Raw genomic sequence first — 17,366 nt, forward strand, 5'->3', positions numbered from 1 at the left:
AGGTTGCGTGTTGGCCCAGGGCAGTTTGTCCCCAGGCATGGCCCTATCCCCCCCAGCTCTGCAGTCTGCCCCCTCCTGTCACACCAGCAAACCCCACTCCCTGGGGATAGGCCCAGCTCTGCCCCCTGGCCTGAGCTTCCTTTATCTCCCACCAGCCAACCCCCCACATCCCCGCTCGCAGGCAGAGCTCTTCCGTAGCCTGCCTCTTCCAGTGGCTCCCTAGCCACGTTGGAGCCCTCAGGTGCATTGGGTGGCATCCCCACCCCCCAGGCTGTGGGTTAGTGAGCCCTACCCCAGTCTGTGGCCCAGGGAGCACTGGGCTCCCTCACCTGTCGGTGGCAGGGCAAAGCCATTCTGCCCTTTACTGCTGGCGCCAGGGCTGGCCCTCGCACTGCAGCTGGGCCGCTATCCCCATGTTCTCCGGGCGGGCACCTACCCCTGCTGGGAGCTGTGACCAGGAGCTGCAGGCCTGCGCTGCCCTGGTTTGTCTCAGGGCCAGGCTCTCCCCTTGGCCAGGCAGGAAGTCCCTGCGTGTAGCTCACGGGAAAAACCAGCCAGCAGTGCTCAGGGAAACAGACCGTCACTTTTATACAGAAAATAAAATGACAACTGAGAAATGGGGGCGTCCCAACCATGAGCAGGGCAGCCTGATGTGGTTTAGCTCTTTAAGTACACAGACACGCTGCTGTACGGAGACAGGTGTGACGGCCCAGACCCGGCCAGCCCTGCAGGTGGCATGGGCCAAGGGACGCTGAGTAAGGTGCCTGGAGCCGTTGCTCCTCTTCCATGAGGTTCCTGTGTTGGCTGGGAACTAGGGGGGGCTGGTCAGGCCAGTGGCTGAGGGGGCGGTGGGAGGTGGAGGGGCAGGAGGAGTGTGTGGCAGTGGTGGGAGGAGAGGATGGGGGGCAGGAGCTGGGGCCAGAGCTGGAGGCAGCTGATGGCCATTCACACACCTCTCCAACTCTCCCAGGGAGAGGAAGCTGCCAGATTTGGCCCAGGCTCTAACCCTCCCCTGCTTGTGTCATGCCCTGTTGTGCTGCACCTCAGCCCCGCACCGAGGTGCGGAAGCCCCCGTACTGCCCAGTGGTAGAAGTCCACAGTTTTCCCCGAGCAGGGCTGGGTGCCGTGGGGCGCAGTGCCCAGAGCCTCCCTCCTGTCAGGCCCTGCGCGGCCAGACAAGAATGTGGGGCCACATCAGCCCAGGAAAATCCTGCCTGAGATCAGAGATGCCCGAGGACTCCACAGCCGGGCCGGGCCAGAGGCTGCACCTGGCACCTGCACCAGCTGCTGCTGGGCACAGATCCTCTCACCGCAGAGCCCCGCAAGCCAGCCTGGGACGTGACGCTGCCCCGGGACAAACTGCTTCCGACTCCGAGCACCCGGCGGTGCGTGGGGAGACGGCCTTTCCGGGGGGCATGGGGGGGAGAGGGGTCACTATACAATCTGGTTGTTGAGCTGTCCTGGGTACTGTTCAAACCGCTTGTTGGCCTCTTCGCTGAAGGCGTCACCTGAAGCACAAGGCGAGACACAGGCACCAGTGAGGGCAGAATATCTCTAGCAGCCTCCTGCCCCCGCGCTGCCCAGCCCAGCCCCACAGCCAGCGCCACCTCCTCCCCCACCAGCTCCCCTGCCCCAGTGCCACCTCCCCTCCCACCACCTCCCCAGCACCACCCTGCCCCACACCCGCAGCCAGTGCCACTTCCCCTCCCACTAGCTCCCCGCCCCCAGCACCACCCTGCCCCACACCCGCAGCCAGCGCCACCTCCTCTCTCACCAGCTCCCCGCCCCCAGCACCACCCTGCCCCCGCGCTGCCCAGCCCAGCCCCACAGCCAGCGCCACCTCCTCCACCACCAGCTCCCCTGCCCCACACCCGCAGCCAGTACCAGCTCCCCATGGTCCCCACCATCCCTCAAACCTATCCCACCCCCATGCCCTCAACACACCCTGCCACAGCTCTCCCCTCCTCCCACTATCCCAAACCTCCCCCCAACCTACCCCTCACCACCCTCAGCACCATCCTGCCCCCGCGCTGCCCTGCCCAGCCCCACAGCCAGCGCCACCTCCTCCCCCACCAGCTCCCCTGCCCCAGTGCCACCTCCCTTCCCACCAGCTCCCCGCCAACAGCACCACCCTGCCCCACACCCGCAGCCAGTGCCACTTCCCCTCCCACCAGCTCCCCACCCCCAGCACCACCCTGCCCCAGAGCTGCCCTGCCCAGCCCAGCCCCACAGCCAGCGCCACCTCCTCTCCCACCAGCTCCCCTGCCCCACACCCACAGCCAGTACCAGCTCCCCACGGTCCCCACCATCCCCCAAACCTATCCCACCCCCATACCCTCAACACACCCTGCCACAGCTCTCCCCTCCTCCCACTATCCCAAACCTCCCCTGCAACCTACCCCTCACCACCCCCAGCACGACCCTGCCCCAGTGCTGCCCAGCCCAGCCTGCGAAGCCAATGCCACCTCACCTCCCACCAGCTGCCCGCCCCCAGCACCACCCTGCCCCACACTTACAGCCAATGCCACCTCCCCACCATCCCCCAAAACCTATCCCACCCCCATGCCCTCAATACCCCCTGCCACAGCACTCCCCTCCCACCATCCCAAACCTTCCCCCAACCTACCCCTCAACACTCCCAGCACACACCCTGCCCCAGCGCAGCCCTGCCCCACAGCCAGGGCCAGCTCCCCTCCCACCAATCTCCCCAGCACCAGCCTGCCCTACCCCGCAGCCAATGCCACCTCCCCTCCCCACAAATCTACCCCCCACATCACCCACGTGCCCAACGCTGGCACCTCTCCCACCCGCCTGCACCACCCCCAACGCTTTCTTCCCCCCGTCTCTCCCAGGCCCCGGCGCGGCCCCGTACCGATGTGGCAGTTGTGCACCCAGATGCGATGCCCGTCGTATTTGCAGTTGCACTTCATGGCATTGTTGGTGAAGTCGCTCTCGGCCACCTCGTAGTTGGGGTTAATCACCACCTGTCAAGTGCACCACCCAGGGCTGAGGGACTGCCGGGCCCCCACACCCGTGTGCCCCTCTGCCATCCCCCCACAAGCCAGGGCTCTGTGTGCCCCCGTGTCCCTCTCTGGCTAGAATGGCAGCAGCCCCAGTTCTTGCCCCATGCTGAGGTTTGTCAGCCTGGATTTTAAATACATGGTTAAGAAGCTGGTGATTTAAATGCTAATTCCCTGGATGACGTGAGTTCCCCCCCCACACACACACACACACATTCACAGGCGGGGCCATAGCAGCTCACCCAGCTATGCACAAAGCCCCTGGCCTGAGAAAGCTCCACCCGGTACACACCCAGTGGCACAGGGCGCTGGGCCCATGTTCCCCACAGGGCCATGCTCTGCACAGTCTTCCCCAAGTACAGAGCCCAGCTCCAGGCCTCTGGGCTGCTGGCCATGCCCTGGGGATCCCTCCCTGACAGCCTGTGACAGCTACATCGCAGGGACACTGACCCTGGCAGCCCAAGGTGGGGAGAGAGGGAGACAGAACTGCCCTGGAGGCCAGGCCTGGACTGTGGAACTCACTGCCACAGGAGAGGAGACCATGGCCCCATCCTGCCCCAAACTAAATGCAACCTCAGCTCTAGGACAGCACCTACCAATAAACTCATCCATCCGAGAGTGGCCCGTCCTAGCCCAGACACCACCCCTCCCCTCCCACCAGGTGCACATCCGACCCCACTCACGCACACAGCCACTCCACACACACCACACACACACTCTGGAAAGCAAGCTCTGATGGGCTAGGAAGTGGGAGGCAGAGAAGAGGTGCCGGCGGCTGGGGCTCCGAGTACCCAGCAGTTGCCCACGCACACATGGGGAGGGCGCAGCAGCCTCTGCCCTCACGTACCTGCAGGATGTAGTTGCCGGGCCGGACGTCGGTGATGTCGATCCACTGGCAGTCGATGTCGTGCCTGTACAAGTCCCAGCAGCCCACGGTGATGCCCTGCTCTCCGAAGTTAGCGCACTCGTACCGCTTGGCCACGTCTGGAATGGGGGGTGAGGTCACTTACCCTGGCCCTCCCTCTGCCCCACAGCAAGCCCAGCCTGAGGCAGGCAGCAGCTCCCCACGGGGCAGCCCCAGAGGGAGGAGAGATCAGTGGGCAGACACACCCTCCCCCCGGGCTCTCTCCTCGCTTCCAGCACGACTCATGGCAGTGCCAAGCCGCTGCACCCACCTTCCTGGCATTCCGTGTCCTCCAGGCAGAAGCTGGCCTTGTGGCCCTCGGCTACCTTGGTGCCGTTGGGGGTCAGGAGGTCGTAGTGGGTGAAGATGTCCATGCTGTGATAGTGCCTAGGAAGAGACACAAACCGAAGGCGCTGCACCCACAGACACACAGTGGGTGGGGCAAGAGACGGGGGATCCCAGCGATGTGCTGCAGCCGGGGTGGGGGGGAAGCCCAGAGACACACACAGGGGGTGGGGTGCGAGCCGGGGGGACGCCTGGGAGGATGGAGGAGGGAGAACGGCCCAGAGACATGCATGGGGCGGCGTATTGGGAATATCCTGGGGACATGGCCCTGGGGAAGGGGCAGCCTGGAGAGAGGCATGGAGTGGAAAGCGGGACGTGTGTGTCTGTCCATCCCAGAGAGGCACTGGGAGGCAGCCCAGCCACATATCCCCAGAGGGGCCCGTCATACCCCCGGGCGCTTTCTCATGCAGCCCTACACAGACCCCGGGCCCACAGCGACTCCTGCTCCAGCACCTGCTGCAATTGCATTGTCATGCAGAACAAGGGGGAAGCAAGGAAAAGCTCCCAGAACAGGCGGTCACAGGGGACCCTGCTCCCCCCACGTTAGTGCTCACAGCCCCACTGCGTCCCCATGCGAGTTCTGTGCCACTGGAGCCACAGATCCCCCTCCCTCAGAGCACCCATAGCCTGCCCTACAGCAGCCACCCCCAGGGCTCCCCCCTCCCATCTCCAAGCCAGCCTCCCCCGTCCCCCCGACACTCTCCCACGGCCCTTCCCCTGAGAGCTGCCCTGCCAGCTGGGAGCCCCCCAGAGCAGGACTGAACTCCATGGAGCAAACAGGAGACTCGCCATGGCTTGAACAGGACGACCCAGGCACCAGCTGCCCCGCAAGGCCTAGAGCCAGGACTTCCTGGGGCTGCTGTTAGGTCAAGGGGTCATGCAGTGGCAAGCGCTACCCTCACTTCCACCCCCTTCAGTGACTGCAAGGCTCCCCCCACCCCCTCCCCATCCTGAGACACCGGCTGGCCAAGAGACCGGGCATGGGGGGGCCCAGCCCCAGGACTGCCACTCCCACAGCCCCGCAGGACCTCACCCTGGGGCAGACCAGGCAGTGACTGAGCAGCTGGCCAGCAGCCCACGGGCAAGATACCAGCATGGCCCACCACGGTCTCCACAGGGCGTGGCACCCCACGCTCCCCTGGCCTCCCCCGGACCCTGCCCATCCTCCTCCCGGCTCAGATCTCGGCCTTCCCGACCCTGCCCAGCCTCCTCCCCGCTCGGACCCTGGCCTCCCCCGAACCCTGCCCAGCCTCCTCCCGGCTCGGACCTCGGCCTCCCCCGGGCCCTGCCCAGCCTCCTCCCCCTTGGCCTCCCCCCGGACCCTGCCCAGCCTCCTCCCCCCTCAGATCTCGGCCTTCCCCGACCCTGCCCAGCCTCCTCCCCGCTCGGACCTCGGCCTCCCTCAGACCCTGCCCAGGCTCCTCCCCCACCCCGTACCCTGCCCAGCCTCCTCCCCCCTCGGCCTCCTCCCCCCGTACCCTGCCCGCCCCCTGCCCCATCAGACCTCGGCCTCCACCGACCCCATCTAGGCCCAGTTGAGCTTCACTCCCAGCTTGGCCCTGGCCCGCGCCCCTGCCTGTCTGAGCCATGGCGAGCCCCCCATTTACCTATGGCATTCGTGCCAGACCCAGGAGTGGCGCCCGGCCTTCGGGCGAAAGTCGGCGCGGCCGTTGTTGTGGATCTGGGAGGAGAAGCGCAGCAGGCGGCGGTGCCCGTAGGGCCAGTTGGCGTTGCGGGCGGTGCTGGAGAGGCAGTTCTCCTCTGCTGCACAGTACAGCATGTGCAGGGGCCGGTCCTCAATGTAGGCCGTCTCCTGGACCAGCGGGGCGTGCAGCAGCAGGTCCGAGGCAGCTGGGGGCGAGAGGCCTGCTCAGTGCTGGGGGGAGGAGGATGGGGGGCACCTGCCCCCTTCTGGGGGGGGGGGGGGGGGGAAGGGGCCTGCTCAGTGCTGGGGGGGACAGAGGAGGTCAAGGCCATATTTGGTTTTAGTGCAGGGATGACGAGGTCTGAGCCAATCAAAGCAGGGGGCCTGAGAGCAGCCAATCAGAGCACGGGGCTGGGGCTGAAAGGACGGCTCAGAGCAGCAGTTCTCAACAAGGGGATGCGGCCAGGCCAGTTCGTGCACAGCTGTGGTCCAGCTGTGCTAAAAAAAAATTCAAAAGTTGCTGCTCTGGCCTGGCAGGGGTGGAGCTGGCTGAAGGGGAGCGAGGGCCTTGCAGCCTGCACCAGCGCTCCTGCCAGCGGGGGCTGGTGCGTGCTGCAGTGGGCAGGAGAGTGGGTCTGGGGGTAGGTTGAGGGGGCGCTCTTGGAACTAGGGGTTTGCCCCAGGTTTTACGTGGGGTTCCACTCCTGGCCCAGTGCTGGGGGTGCCGGCTGCTGCCTGGCCCACGCCCAGGGCTCCACTCCTGGCCGCACTCTGGGCGAGGGCGCTGGACATAGGGGACTGTGGGCAGTTTTAGGGTGGGGGGTGCTGTGGTTTTCAACCTGCAGCCCACGTGACACACTGTGAGTTGCTAGTAGGCGGGGCCAGGGTGACCGAGAGCCCCCCGCCCCCGCTCACTCTCGGAGCAGATGACCCCGGCGGCGAAGCGGGTGCCCGTCTTCTTGCAGTTGAGGCTGTTGCCATGGTGCTGGCAGTGGCTCAGCGCCATCTCGTGGCCAGCGCACCTCACGCCGCTCAGCACCATCTCCGTCACGTTGCTGGCATCCCAGTACCACGTCTCCTGAGAGAGACGCCGGGCTGGTCAGAGTCCCGTGTGCCACCTGCCCCTCCGCACGGCAAGCCAGGCACCGAGCCCCGGGCATGCCCCCTCCTGCCCCACACTTGTGTGTGCCGTGCCTGTGCCATTCCCCCTCCCCACCCCCGGCGAGACCGGTGCGTACCTTCCCGGATGCTGGGCAGCAGCTCCCAGAGACCAAGCCCCCAAGCGTCCCTCCCCGCACCGCCTGGGCCCTGCGAGCAAGCCCTGAGCCAGTCCCGGTGGGCGAACCCCTGCCCCCCACACCCTGAGGCCTGGGCCCCTCCAGCACCTACCATCACTGCATGCAAGGAGTAGCCCAGGCCGAGCTGGCTTCCTTGGTGGTCCAGCCCTCACTGCAGACCGTTCCCCACTTACTGCCTTGCTTCACCTCCACGCGGCCCTCGATGGGGGCCCTTCCTCCTACTATGCGGATCTGTGAAGAAGCCCTGTGGGCCGTGAGCATGCAGCCCCGCCCCACAGCCAGCCGGCCCTGCGAACCCAGCATGCTGCCCTCGCCCCGCCAGGGTACTGGGCCCTGCCTGACGCGGTTAGCCAAGCCAGCACTAACACCTACTTGTAAGCCATGGTTAGCGAATCCCAGGCCCAGCTGGCGACAAGCCACCATGGCCTCCAGGGTTCCCCAGCCATCGCCACAGATCAGGCCCCAGGCGGGGCGCCCACTGCTCCCAGTGCCCAGCGCCACCTCAACCCGCCCCTCGAAGCGGCTCCGGCCCCCGCTCAGGCGAATCTGCGGAGAGAGGGTGACAAGGTCTGGTTAGCTGGGGAGCAGCGGGAGGGGCTGGTGGCAGGGCCCAGCTGGGTCCCTGAGAGCTCCACTTGCAGAGCTCCAGGCGTCTCCCACCTCCCCCAGCAGCCTCCCATGTAGCCACAAGCCGGCTCTTCCCATGGGGCTGGGGCCTGACCTGGCGCTGGGGAAGGGGCCGGCGGGGCAGCCCCTACAGCCAGCACCTTGTCTCTCAGAGTGGGTGCAGCCCGGGCAGTGCCAGGCCAGCTCCAGCCCCGGTCCTGTCTGCCCAGGGTGCGAGGGAGTGCCCTTGCAGAGCTGGCCTGGGGAGCCAGAGTTGTATCCCCCCGCCCCAGCCCTGATCCCCCTGCGGTCCAGACAGCCCCTCCCATCTGCTGATGGTGATTTGCAGTCGCTTCATCTCCAGGGGCACCAGGTGCCCAAGCTGCCCCTCCCAATCCACCACTGGCCAGTGTGGCAGGACCAGGGCGGAGCTCGCGCCATGTGACTCCAGGCCTGTCCAGCTGCCCGTGCAGGAGCCAATATCCTCGTCCAGGCTGGTGCTGGGGGCCCTGGAGATGGGGAGTGAAATCAGCAGAGACCTGCCGCGCAGGTGGGAGCGAGCCGAGGGGGGAGCGGCGTGCGCCCAGCTTGCTCGGTGTCCATCCCCCAAGTGCACGCAGGGAGCATGCAGTGCAAAGCAGCAATCTCCTGATGGGTGCTCAGGACTCCTCTCCCAGTGGGTGGGGATGGGCGCCCCAGGGCAGGCTGAGGTTCCCCGATGGGTGCTCCTCTCCTCCCCAGACCTGGGGTGGCACTGCGGGGTGCCACGCCCAGGGCAGAGCACGGGCTGTGAACTGAACAGACCCTGGGCATGTGGGACACCTCCCATCATCACAGCCCCTGGCCAGCACCAACCCACATGGGAGAGAGACGCCTGGGGGCAGGGGCACCATGACACTACTGAGACCCATAGAATGGGGCAGCGACCCACGGGGGAGCAGAGAGGAAATGGAAGAGGGACTGTGCTGAGGGTCCTCCCTCTTCCCCCCATGACTGCCCCCCAAAGTGCCCAGTGGCAAGGGTACGACCGGTCCTCCCACACCCTAGCCTGGGAATCGTTTCCTTTCTGCCTCATCAGCTGGCACCTATGATGGGACCAGCGAGAGCCACTGCAGCACTGGGGTCCCTGCCACGTGTTCTGGATGGTAAAAACCCGGCTGGCACATGCCCCCCCCCCCACAGGGGGCTACCCCGGCTGGCACATGCCCCCCCACAGCAGGGGACTCTCCCAGATGGCACATGACACACACACACACCCACCCCGAGCAGGGAGCCACCCCAAGGCCTCGTGGGTGGCCCGTGAAAGGGGTTACCACGCTGGGTTTTCCCGTGGGCAGTCAGACAGCACTGTGCACATGCTGGGTTCCCGTTTGGGCCCCATGGCTCCACCCCACTGCAGTAACACCTGGCTCTGGTCGGCACTAGCACCCTTTTTGTTGGGGGGGTGGTGCCCGCTTTGCCGGTGTCTCGGAGGTGGCCCCTCCATGCCCAGGAGCTGTCAGTGTGACGGGGGGACATGAGGGGGAGCTGCTGGCAGAGGGCTGGGCCCTGTGAGCCCTGCCAGGGGAGATGGCCCCCGCTGGGCAGTGACCTGGGACTCTGGCAGAGCAGCAGACCCTGGGTTCCGCTGAGCCTCTAAGCCAGGCCCCCTCCCGCAGCCCCTGCAGGCTGCCCCCCTGCATGGGGGCGGTGCTGACCGTGGTCTCGTAGCCCATGTAGGGGATGTTGCAGCGGAGCCCGGCGTCCTCGGAGTGCTTGCAGTCCTCTGCCGTGATGTTCTTATAGGGGCAGCTCCACAGCGACTTCTCCGAGCCTGTGCACTGCACCTCGTTCATGTGGATGGGACCCATCCCTGCCGGGAGCAGAGGGGCCAGGGTGACGGGGAGGCAGGCAGCCAATGCCCCAGGAAATCCCCATACCTACCCTAGTCCCAGGAGCCCTCCCTCCTCGCCCCAACCCTCCCTCCTGCTGGACACATATGGGGGTCTCCTCAGACCTGATCGGTTCCTACGGGGCTGGCGTCAGGCATTTCCCTGGCCCTCCAGGGGCTGGGCTCTCCCTCGGAGGCTGAATTTCTCCCAGCCCTTGCAGCTTGCCTGTCTGGAGTCCCCTTGGAGAGGCTGGCAGAGAGGGGGCAGGGGCAGGGTGCGAGGGCACCCAGACTGCACAGCGCTCACTAACAGAGCTGGAGCGGCTCAGCACCAAGCCCACCCCAATGTGGGGAGAGCCCCCTCGAGCCAGCGTCCCCAGGGTGCAGAGCCCTCAACCCGCCTGACCTGGTTCTCTCCAGTGCAGAGCAACAAGCTCAGGGGGTCAAACAGGTGCCCAGAGGGCAGACGTGCCCACACTCATGCCCTGACGGGCTCCCTGGCATGCGCTGACACGCTCCCACGTATGCACAGGGCTGCCCCAGACCTTCTCCCTTCACCAGCCCCGTCCCAGCTCACCTTGGCCCATGCGTGCTCCCGTCAGAGCCTCCTTGGCACTGCCGAACCCCAGCTCACGGCACACCACGCTGGCTGTCAGCAGGTTCCAGCAGTCATCGCAGATGGTGCCCCACTCGCTGTTCTTCAGCACCTCGACCCGGCCTTCCCCGGCCTTGGCACCGCCCTTCAGCCGGACGCGCTGCTGCGGCGAGAGCGTGGGAGACACGTCACGGGACAGCCGACGCGCCGCACTGCTGCCAGGCCCAGACCAAGGGGCATCTCAGGGCTCCTGCTGCCCCCACCAGGCCCTGGGAGATAGTCACTGCCTGAGACGCAGTGGGTGGGGCAAAACCATCTGCATGCCCCATGCTGAACCCATGGAGCGCGCTTACCTGGCCCTGCTGCTGCTGCTGCCGCTGCTGCTTCTTCTTTGGGGCACTGCCAGTGGTGAAGAGGGGCCCTGGCATGCAGCTCACCACAGCGGGCATCCCGCCTTTGCAGGTCGCAGTGGCATTGCCCTTGTAGAATTCGAAGGGGCACATGGAGATGTGCACCTCGTTCCCCGTGCAGGCCACCGAGTGTAGCCGGTAGCTGAGCTGCTGCCGTTCCAGGTACAACCTGCCAGCAGAGAGCAGAGCGTGAGTGCCTGGCAGGGGAGGGGCAGCGGGGTGCCAGGCACCGAGCCCAGCCCAGGGACTCTCGCCATCCATGACCCTAACACCAATCAGCAGGGAAGAGACAGACCGTCACTCCATGGCCCAGCCCCTTGCAGCACAACCCCGGCCCCGGCCAGCAAGGCCCACACTCCTCCTTCACCAGGGAACCCCAGAGCTGGCCACAGGCCTTTGGACTCTGGGACCCATTTACCTCTTGGGGACCCCAAAGTCCTCTCTGGGCTTGTGTTTGGGGCGAGCTTTGGAGACCAGCCTGGAAAATAGAAAACAACAGTCAAGGAGTTCGGAGCCCAGGTCTGCAACCAACGTCCTGCCCTGGCTCTGCCTGCCACCGCCGGCCCGGCAGAACGGGGCTGCCCAGCTGCCTCCAGGGCCCTGGCCAGATCCAGGCGTGTGGGCACCAGACCCACCTGGACAGGGCCCGGGTGCCGCCCATTCCACCAGGCCTCAGGCGGGGCTCACAGCAGGAGGGCAGCTCCTTCCAGCGACAGCTTCTCCCACCTCCTGGCCGGAAATCAGTCACCCACTGCAGTGACTCCATTTCCCACCTGATGGCCCATGACAGGTGTGACGCAGCCATGTCCTGTGTCACGCCAGCCACCACATCCCACAGGCAGGCACATGCTCCCTGGAATGCAGCACACATGGCGCCCGGTGCCCTAAGGCCATGGCATGCATGCTGCGTGCTCCCGACACCGGTGACCCCTGGGGATGAGCGCCTTGCACCGCTCGCAACCTCACCCTCTCCCGGGTAACCCCAGACAGGCAGGGGACCGAGCTGCAGGGGGCCAGGCAGGCTTCCAGGCTGTCTCCCCCAAGGCACTGCGCCCGGCCCTGCAGGGAGCCCCACGCCTCCCAATACAATGTCAGCCTGCCCCGGCATAGCTTGAGTGCCCGGTGTGTCTGGGTCGGGAAGGAAAGCTGGAATTCAGACTCTACTGCTCGCTCCTGCGCTGGCCGTAATTCAACCCCCTTGCTCCAAAGGAGCTGTGACGTGCAGCATCGCTGGCACCACCCGTGTAAACACTGCCCCAAACCATGGTCCTGCGCTACCCCTCTATCCCGTCCAGTGTATCCCCCTCTGTACACCCAGCAGCCAGCCACCCCCGTATGTACCCACCAACTCACACCTGTGCATAGCTATCCACTCACCCATCCCTCCCCCTCCGTACACCCAGCCAGCCACCCCCGTACGCATTTCTCCATCCATCCCTGTACACACCCTGCCACCCACCCCTCCCTGTATGTAACCATGCATCCATTCCCCCAGGTAAACCTCCATCCCCTCATGCACTCCACCCCATCCTCCTCTCCATCTAGGTCCCCTCTGTTCCACCTCTGCACTGGCAGGGTTCCGCGGCCTACCTGGAGCTAGGGCGGGTGTCAAAAGCAGCAGATTGAGGATGGCCCCCTGCAATACGGAAGCACTAGCAGCTGGGAACTTGGGTCAAGCCCCTGCTCCTGCTGACCTCCGGGCAATGCCAATGGGCTGGGCAGGGCCCCAAAGGGAGCACAGCCACCAGCCGAACCCACCGAGACCAGGGCAGCCCCCTGCACTCCCCACTTCCCTTCTCTAGCAGGGAGAGCAACAGAGAGTTCAGTGCATGCCCAGCTCCTTTCTGGTCCCTCGGCCACCCCCAGGCTCTCCAGGATCTGAGCTCTGACCTGGAACAATGAGGGGTGGCTCGGGCCACAGGGCCATTGCTAATCTTGGCTCATGTCCCTCAGCCAGTGCTGGAAAGGCATCAGACCAGACCCAGATCTCAGGGCGGGGACTGCCACTGTGTGCGCACAGCGTAAGAACATCAGAACGGCCAGACTGGGTCAGACCAAAGGTCCATCTAGCCCAGTATCCTGTCTTCTGACAGTGGCCAGTGCCAGGTGCCCCAGAGAGAATGAACAGAACAGGGAATCATCAAGTGATCCATCCCCTGTCCGCTCATTCCCAGCTTCTGGCAAACAGAGGCTAGGGACACCATCCCTGCCCGTCCTGGCTAATAGCCATTGATGGACCTGTCCTTCATACATTTACCTAGTTCTTTTTTGAACCCTGTTATAGTCTTGGCCTTCACAACATCTTCTGGCAAACAGTTCCACAGGTTGACTGTGCGTTTTGTGAAGAAATATTTCCTTTTGTGTGTTTTAAATCTGATTCCTATTAATTTCATTTGGTGACCCCTAGTTCTTGTGTCATGAGAAGGAGTAAATAACACTTCCTTATTTACTTTCTCCACACCAGTCATGATTTTACAGCCCTCTATCATGGTCCCACTTTGTTGTCTCTTTTCCGAAATGAAAAGTCCCAGTCTTATTAATCTCTCCTCATATGAAAGCTGTTCCATATCTCTAATCATTTTTGTTGCCTTTTTCTGAACCTTTTCCAATTCCAATATATCTTTTTGAGATGGGGCGATCACATCTGCACGCAGTATTCAAGGTGTGGGCATACCATGGATTTATATAGAGGCAATATAATATTTTCTGTCTTATTATCTAATGATCCTTTCCTAATGATTCACAACATTCTGTTTGCTTATTTGACTGCCGCTGCACATTGAGTGGATGTTTTCAGAGAACTATCCACAATGACACCAAGACCTCTTTCTTGAGTGGCAACAGCTAATTTAGACCCCCACATTTTATATGTATAGTTGGGATTATGTTTTCCTATGTGCATTACTTTGCACTTATCAACACTGAATTTCATCTGCATTTTGGTGTCCAGTCACCCAGTTTTGTGAGATTCCTTTTGTAGCTCTTCGCAGTCTGCTTGGGACTTAACTATCTTGAGTAGTTTTGTATCATTTGCAAATTTTGACACCTCATGGTTCACCGCTTTTCCAAGATCATTTATGAATATGTTGAATAGGACTGGTCCTAGTACAGACCCCTGGGGGACACCACTATTTACCTCTCTCCATTCTGAAAACTGACCATTTATTCCTACCCTTTGTTTTCTATCTTTTAACCAGTTACTGATCCGTGAGAGAACCTTCCCTCTTCTCCCATGACAGCTTACTTTGCTTAAGAGCCTTTGGTGAGAGACCTTGTCAAGGCTTTCTGAAATTCTAAGTACACTATATCCACTGGATCCCCCTTGTCCACATGCTTGTTGACCCCCTCAAAGAATTCTAGTAGATTGGTGAGGCATGATTTCCCTTTACAAAAGCCATGTTGACTCTTCCACAACAAGTTATGTTCATCTATGTTCTTTACTATAGTTTCAACCAGTTTGCCCAGTACTGAAGTCAGGCTCAGTGGCCTGTTATTGCTGGGATCATCTCTGGAGCCCTTTTTAAAATTGGTGTCATATTAGCTATCCTCCAGTCATTTGGTACAGAAGTTGATTTAAATGATAGGTTACAAATGACACTTAGTAGTTCTCCAATTTCACATTTGAGTTCCTTCAGAACTCTTGGGTGATACCAACTGGTCCTGGTGACTTATTACTGTTTAGTTTATCAATTTGTTCCAGAACCTCCTCTAGTGACACCTCAATCTGGGACAATTCCTCAGATTTGTCACCTAAAAAGAATGGCTCAGGTTTGGGAATCTCCCTCACATCCTCAGCCGTGAAGACCAATGGAAAGAATTCATTTAGTTTCTCGGCAATGGCCTTATCTTCCTTGACTGCTCCTTTAGCATCTCTATCTCGTCCAGTGGCCCCACTGGTTGTTTAGCAGGCTTCCTGCTTCTGATGTACTTACACATTTTTTTGCTATTACTTTTTGAGTCTGACTAGCTGTTCTTCAAATTGTTTTTTGGCCTTCCTAATTATATTTTTACATTTCATTTGCCAGTGGTTATGCTCCTTTCTATTTTCCTCACTAGGGTTTAACTTATATTGTTTAAAGGATGCCTCTTGGCTTCTCACTGCTTCCTTTACTTTGTTGTTTAGCCACTGTAGCACTTTTTGGGTTCTCTTACTATGTTTTTTAATTTGGGGTATATATTTAAGTTGAGCCTCTATTATTGTGTCTTTAAAAAGTGTCCATGCAGCTTGCAGGGATTTCACTTTTGGCGCTGGACCTTTTCATTTCTGTTTCACTAACTTCCTCATTTTTGTGTAGTCCCCCTTTCTGAAAGTAAATGCTACCATGTTGCACAGTTCCCACTACAGCCTCCAGGCTCTGCCGCCACACACGAGTCCCGCAGCCCCATGGCTTAGGTGCAGGCATATCCGGGTGGGGAACGGGGGGACTCACAGCCAGCCCAGCTGCCCCACTGCCATTTTCTCCAGAAAATGGCCCACGTCCACCAGCCCTTCCTTCCCCCTCCAGGAGAGACAGCTCTGCTCCAGGGCCCTGGGCTGACCCCGACAGCCACCGAACCCACTGCTGGGCTGGGGGCCGGGAGAGGGGTGAAGACCAACAGTCCCATCTCTGTGGCAATGGCCCCCACATAGGGATCCCCAGCGTGTCCCCCTGAGAGGTGCCCTTGCCAGCCAGTGGTGGGCACGGTGCTCCCAGCTCCCAGTACAGGGACCGGATCAGACCCCACCTGGGCACAGCCCCCTTTGAGGGGCTGGCGTGGGGACCCTATGCAATGCCAGGCCAAGGAGAAAGAGCCATTTCTCGTGGAGGACACAGAACACAAGCAGAAGCCCCAGCTCCATGCAGGGGTGGGTCAGACCCCGACCAGGCCTCACATCCCAGCCACGGCCGAATGAACCTCACCCACTGAAATGCAAAGGCCCCGCAGGAGCCGTGCAGCGAGGGGCTCAGTCCTCTGCCCAGGGCAGCCTTTGATCCCAGGGTGAAGTTCATGGCTCCAGCTGGATTCCCAGGGCCCAGCCCAGAATCCAGCCCTGATGGCAGAAGAGATTGGCCCAGGCAGGGGCAGCTTCTCCCATCCAGAGAGACTCGGCAGTCCCAGACCTGCTGGGGAGACTCGGCCCCAGGATGTGGCCCTGGCCCTACCCTGTTACCTTGCACCCGGCCCTGGGCTCCGGCTCTTTATCTTGGCTGCTCGCTTTAACCGCCTGCAGAAAGGAAACGGTGACCTGCCAGTCAGGGGATGGTGAGGGGCCGGCAGATGCCCAGAGCTACAGCCCACAAGTCCAGAGACAGCACCAGGGCTGGCAGCTCCCTGGGAGTCATGGCAGAGCCAGGCTGGGGCTGTCGGCCAACGTGGGGCCTGGGAGGGCATGAGGAAGGCCCCCTGGCGCTCAGCTCCACGGCGCTGGATCCCTGCAGGGCCGTGCACATACAGCCTTCTGGGCCAGACCCAGCCTCTGCACAGGCTCCAGGCCAGTCCGAGCACCTCAGGCCACCCAGGCACCACGAGGCTGCCCCAGGCTCCCCACTCAGCAGGGCCAGGCTCAGTGCGGCTGGCAATATGGGAGCACTCTGGGGCTCGCCGGACACAGGCATGGACCCAGGGTCACTGCCCCAAAAGCAGGGAATTTGTAACAAGGCCCATGCAGGGTCTGTGCCCTCGCCCCGTTCTGAGCCATCAGGTTCCACCTCCGCGTCCCACTCAACCGACCAGCTTAGTCACACGGGAGATGATGCCCTCACAGTCACCTGACTCCAGCAGCTGGGGATTTAGGAAAAACACCAAATATCGCGAGAGTCACAACAGAATCATGAGAGTTGGCAGCACTGACCCAGCCATCACCAGGGCTGCCCCACTGTGGGGCCCCCCAGCCTTACTCCAGCTTCCCGCCCCCCAACCCCACAGGACTCCCCCCTCCTTGGTACCCATGCAGGCCCCACTGGGCAGTGCCAGGCCCGCCCCATCGGTGGGGCTCTCCTCCAGCCCTCTCACTCACTTGTAGAAGTTCCTGTTGACCTTCTTCTCGGCCGGGAAGCCCATCATCCCGCAGACCACGCGGCTGTTCTTGTGGTTCCAGCCCTCGTCGCAGATTTGCGCCCAGCCCTCCTTGTAGCGCACCTCCACCACGCCCTCCGTCACCGGCAGCCGCTTCCTGGCACCCGAGACCACAGGCCGCAGCCTGAGCTCCTCCACCTGGTTCTGCTCGGCCTGGCAGAGGGAGAGCCCAGTCAGGGCTGCTGATCTCCACTGGACAGGTCCCAATAGCCTGCCCAGTGCCAGCCTGTCCGGCCCACTTGGTCCAGCACTGGCCTGCCCGGCCCTCGCGGCCCTGCGCCAGCCTGTCCAGCACCAGCCCTCCCGGCCCCGCGCCAGCCTGTCCAGCACCGGCCCTCCCGGCCCCGCGCTAGCCTGTCTAGCACCAGCCCTCCCGGCCCCGCGCCAGCCTGTCTAGCACCGGCCCGCCCGGCCCCGCGCCAGCCTGCCCAGCACCGGCCCGCCCGGCCCCGCGTCACCCTGTCCAGCACCGGCCCTCCCGGCCCCGCGCCAGCCTGTCTAGCACCGGCCCGCCCGGCCCCGCGCCAGCCTGCCCAGCACCGGCCCGCCCGGCCCCGCGTCACCCTGTCCAGCACCGGCCCGCCCGGCCCCGCGTCACCCTGTCCAGCACCGGCCC

At 62.7% G+C, this 17,366-nt stretch overlaps 1 protein-coding gene across 1 annotated transcript in view; it reads right to left on the minus strand.

Moving 5' to 3' along the window:
* Positions 1-564: 564 nt before the first annotated feature.
* The window catches only part of LOXL3 (lysyl oxidase like 3), a gene marked incomplete in the record, with an annotated part of 29,583 nt that continues 12,781 nt past the window's right edge, over positions 565-17,366 (minus strand). The window contains 13 exon segments of the mRNA XM_034772055.1: positions 565-1,508; positions 2,873-2,984; positions 3,868-4,004; positions 4,196-4,311; positions 5,877-6,120; positions 6,830-6,992; positions 7,585-7,758; positions 9,516-9,670; positions 10,266-10,446; positions 10,637-10,862; positions 11,112-11,171; positions 15,846-15,899; positions 16,692-16,903. Of these exon segments, the coding sequence (XP_034627946.1) occupies positions 1,435-1,508; positions 2,873-2,984; positions 3,868-4,004; positions 4,196-4,311; positions 5,877-6,120; positions 6,830-6,992; positions 7,585-7,758; positions 9,516-9,670; positions 10,266-10,446; positions 10,637-10,862; positions 11,112-11,171; positions 15,846-15,899; positions 16,692-16,903 (1,908 nt within the window).

The sequence above is a fragment of the Trachemys scripta genome, chromosome 5, assembly GCF_013100865.1.
Source record: "Trachemys scripta elegans isolate TJP31775 chromosome 5, CAS_Tse_1.0, whole genome shotgun sequence".
In the NCBI taxonomy this organism is placed as follows: domain Eukaryota; kingdom Metazoa; phylum Chordata; order Testudines; family Emydidae; genus Trachemys; species Trachemys scripta.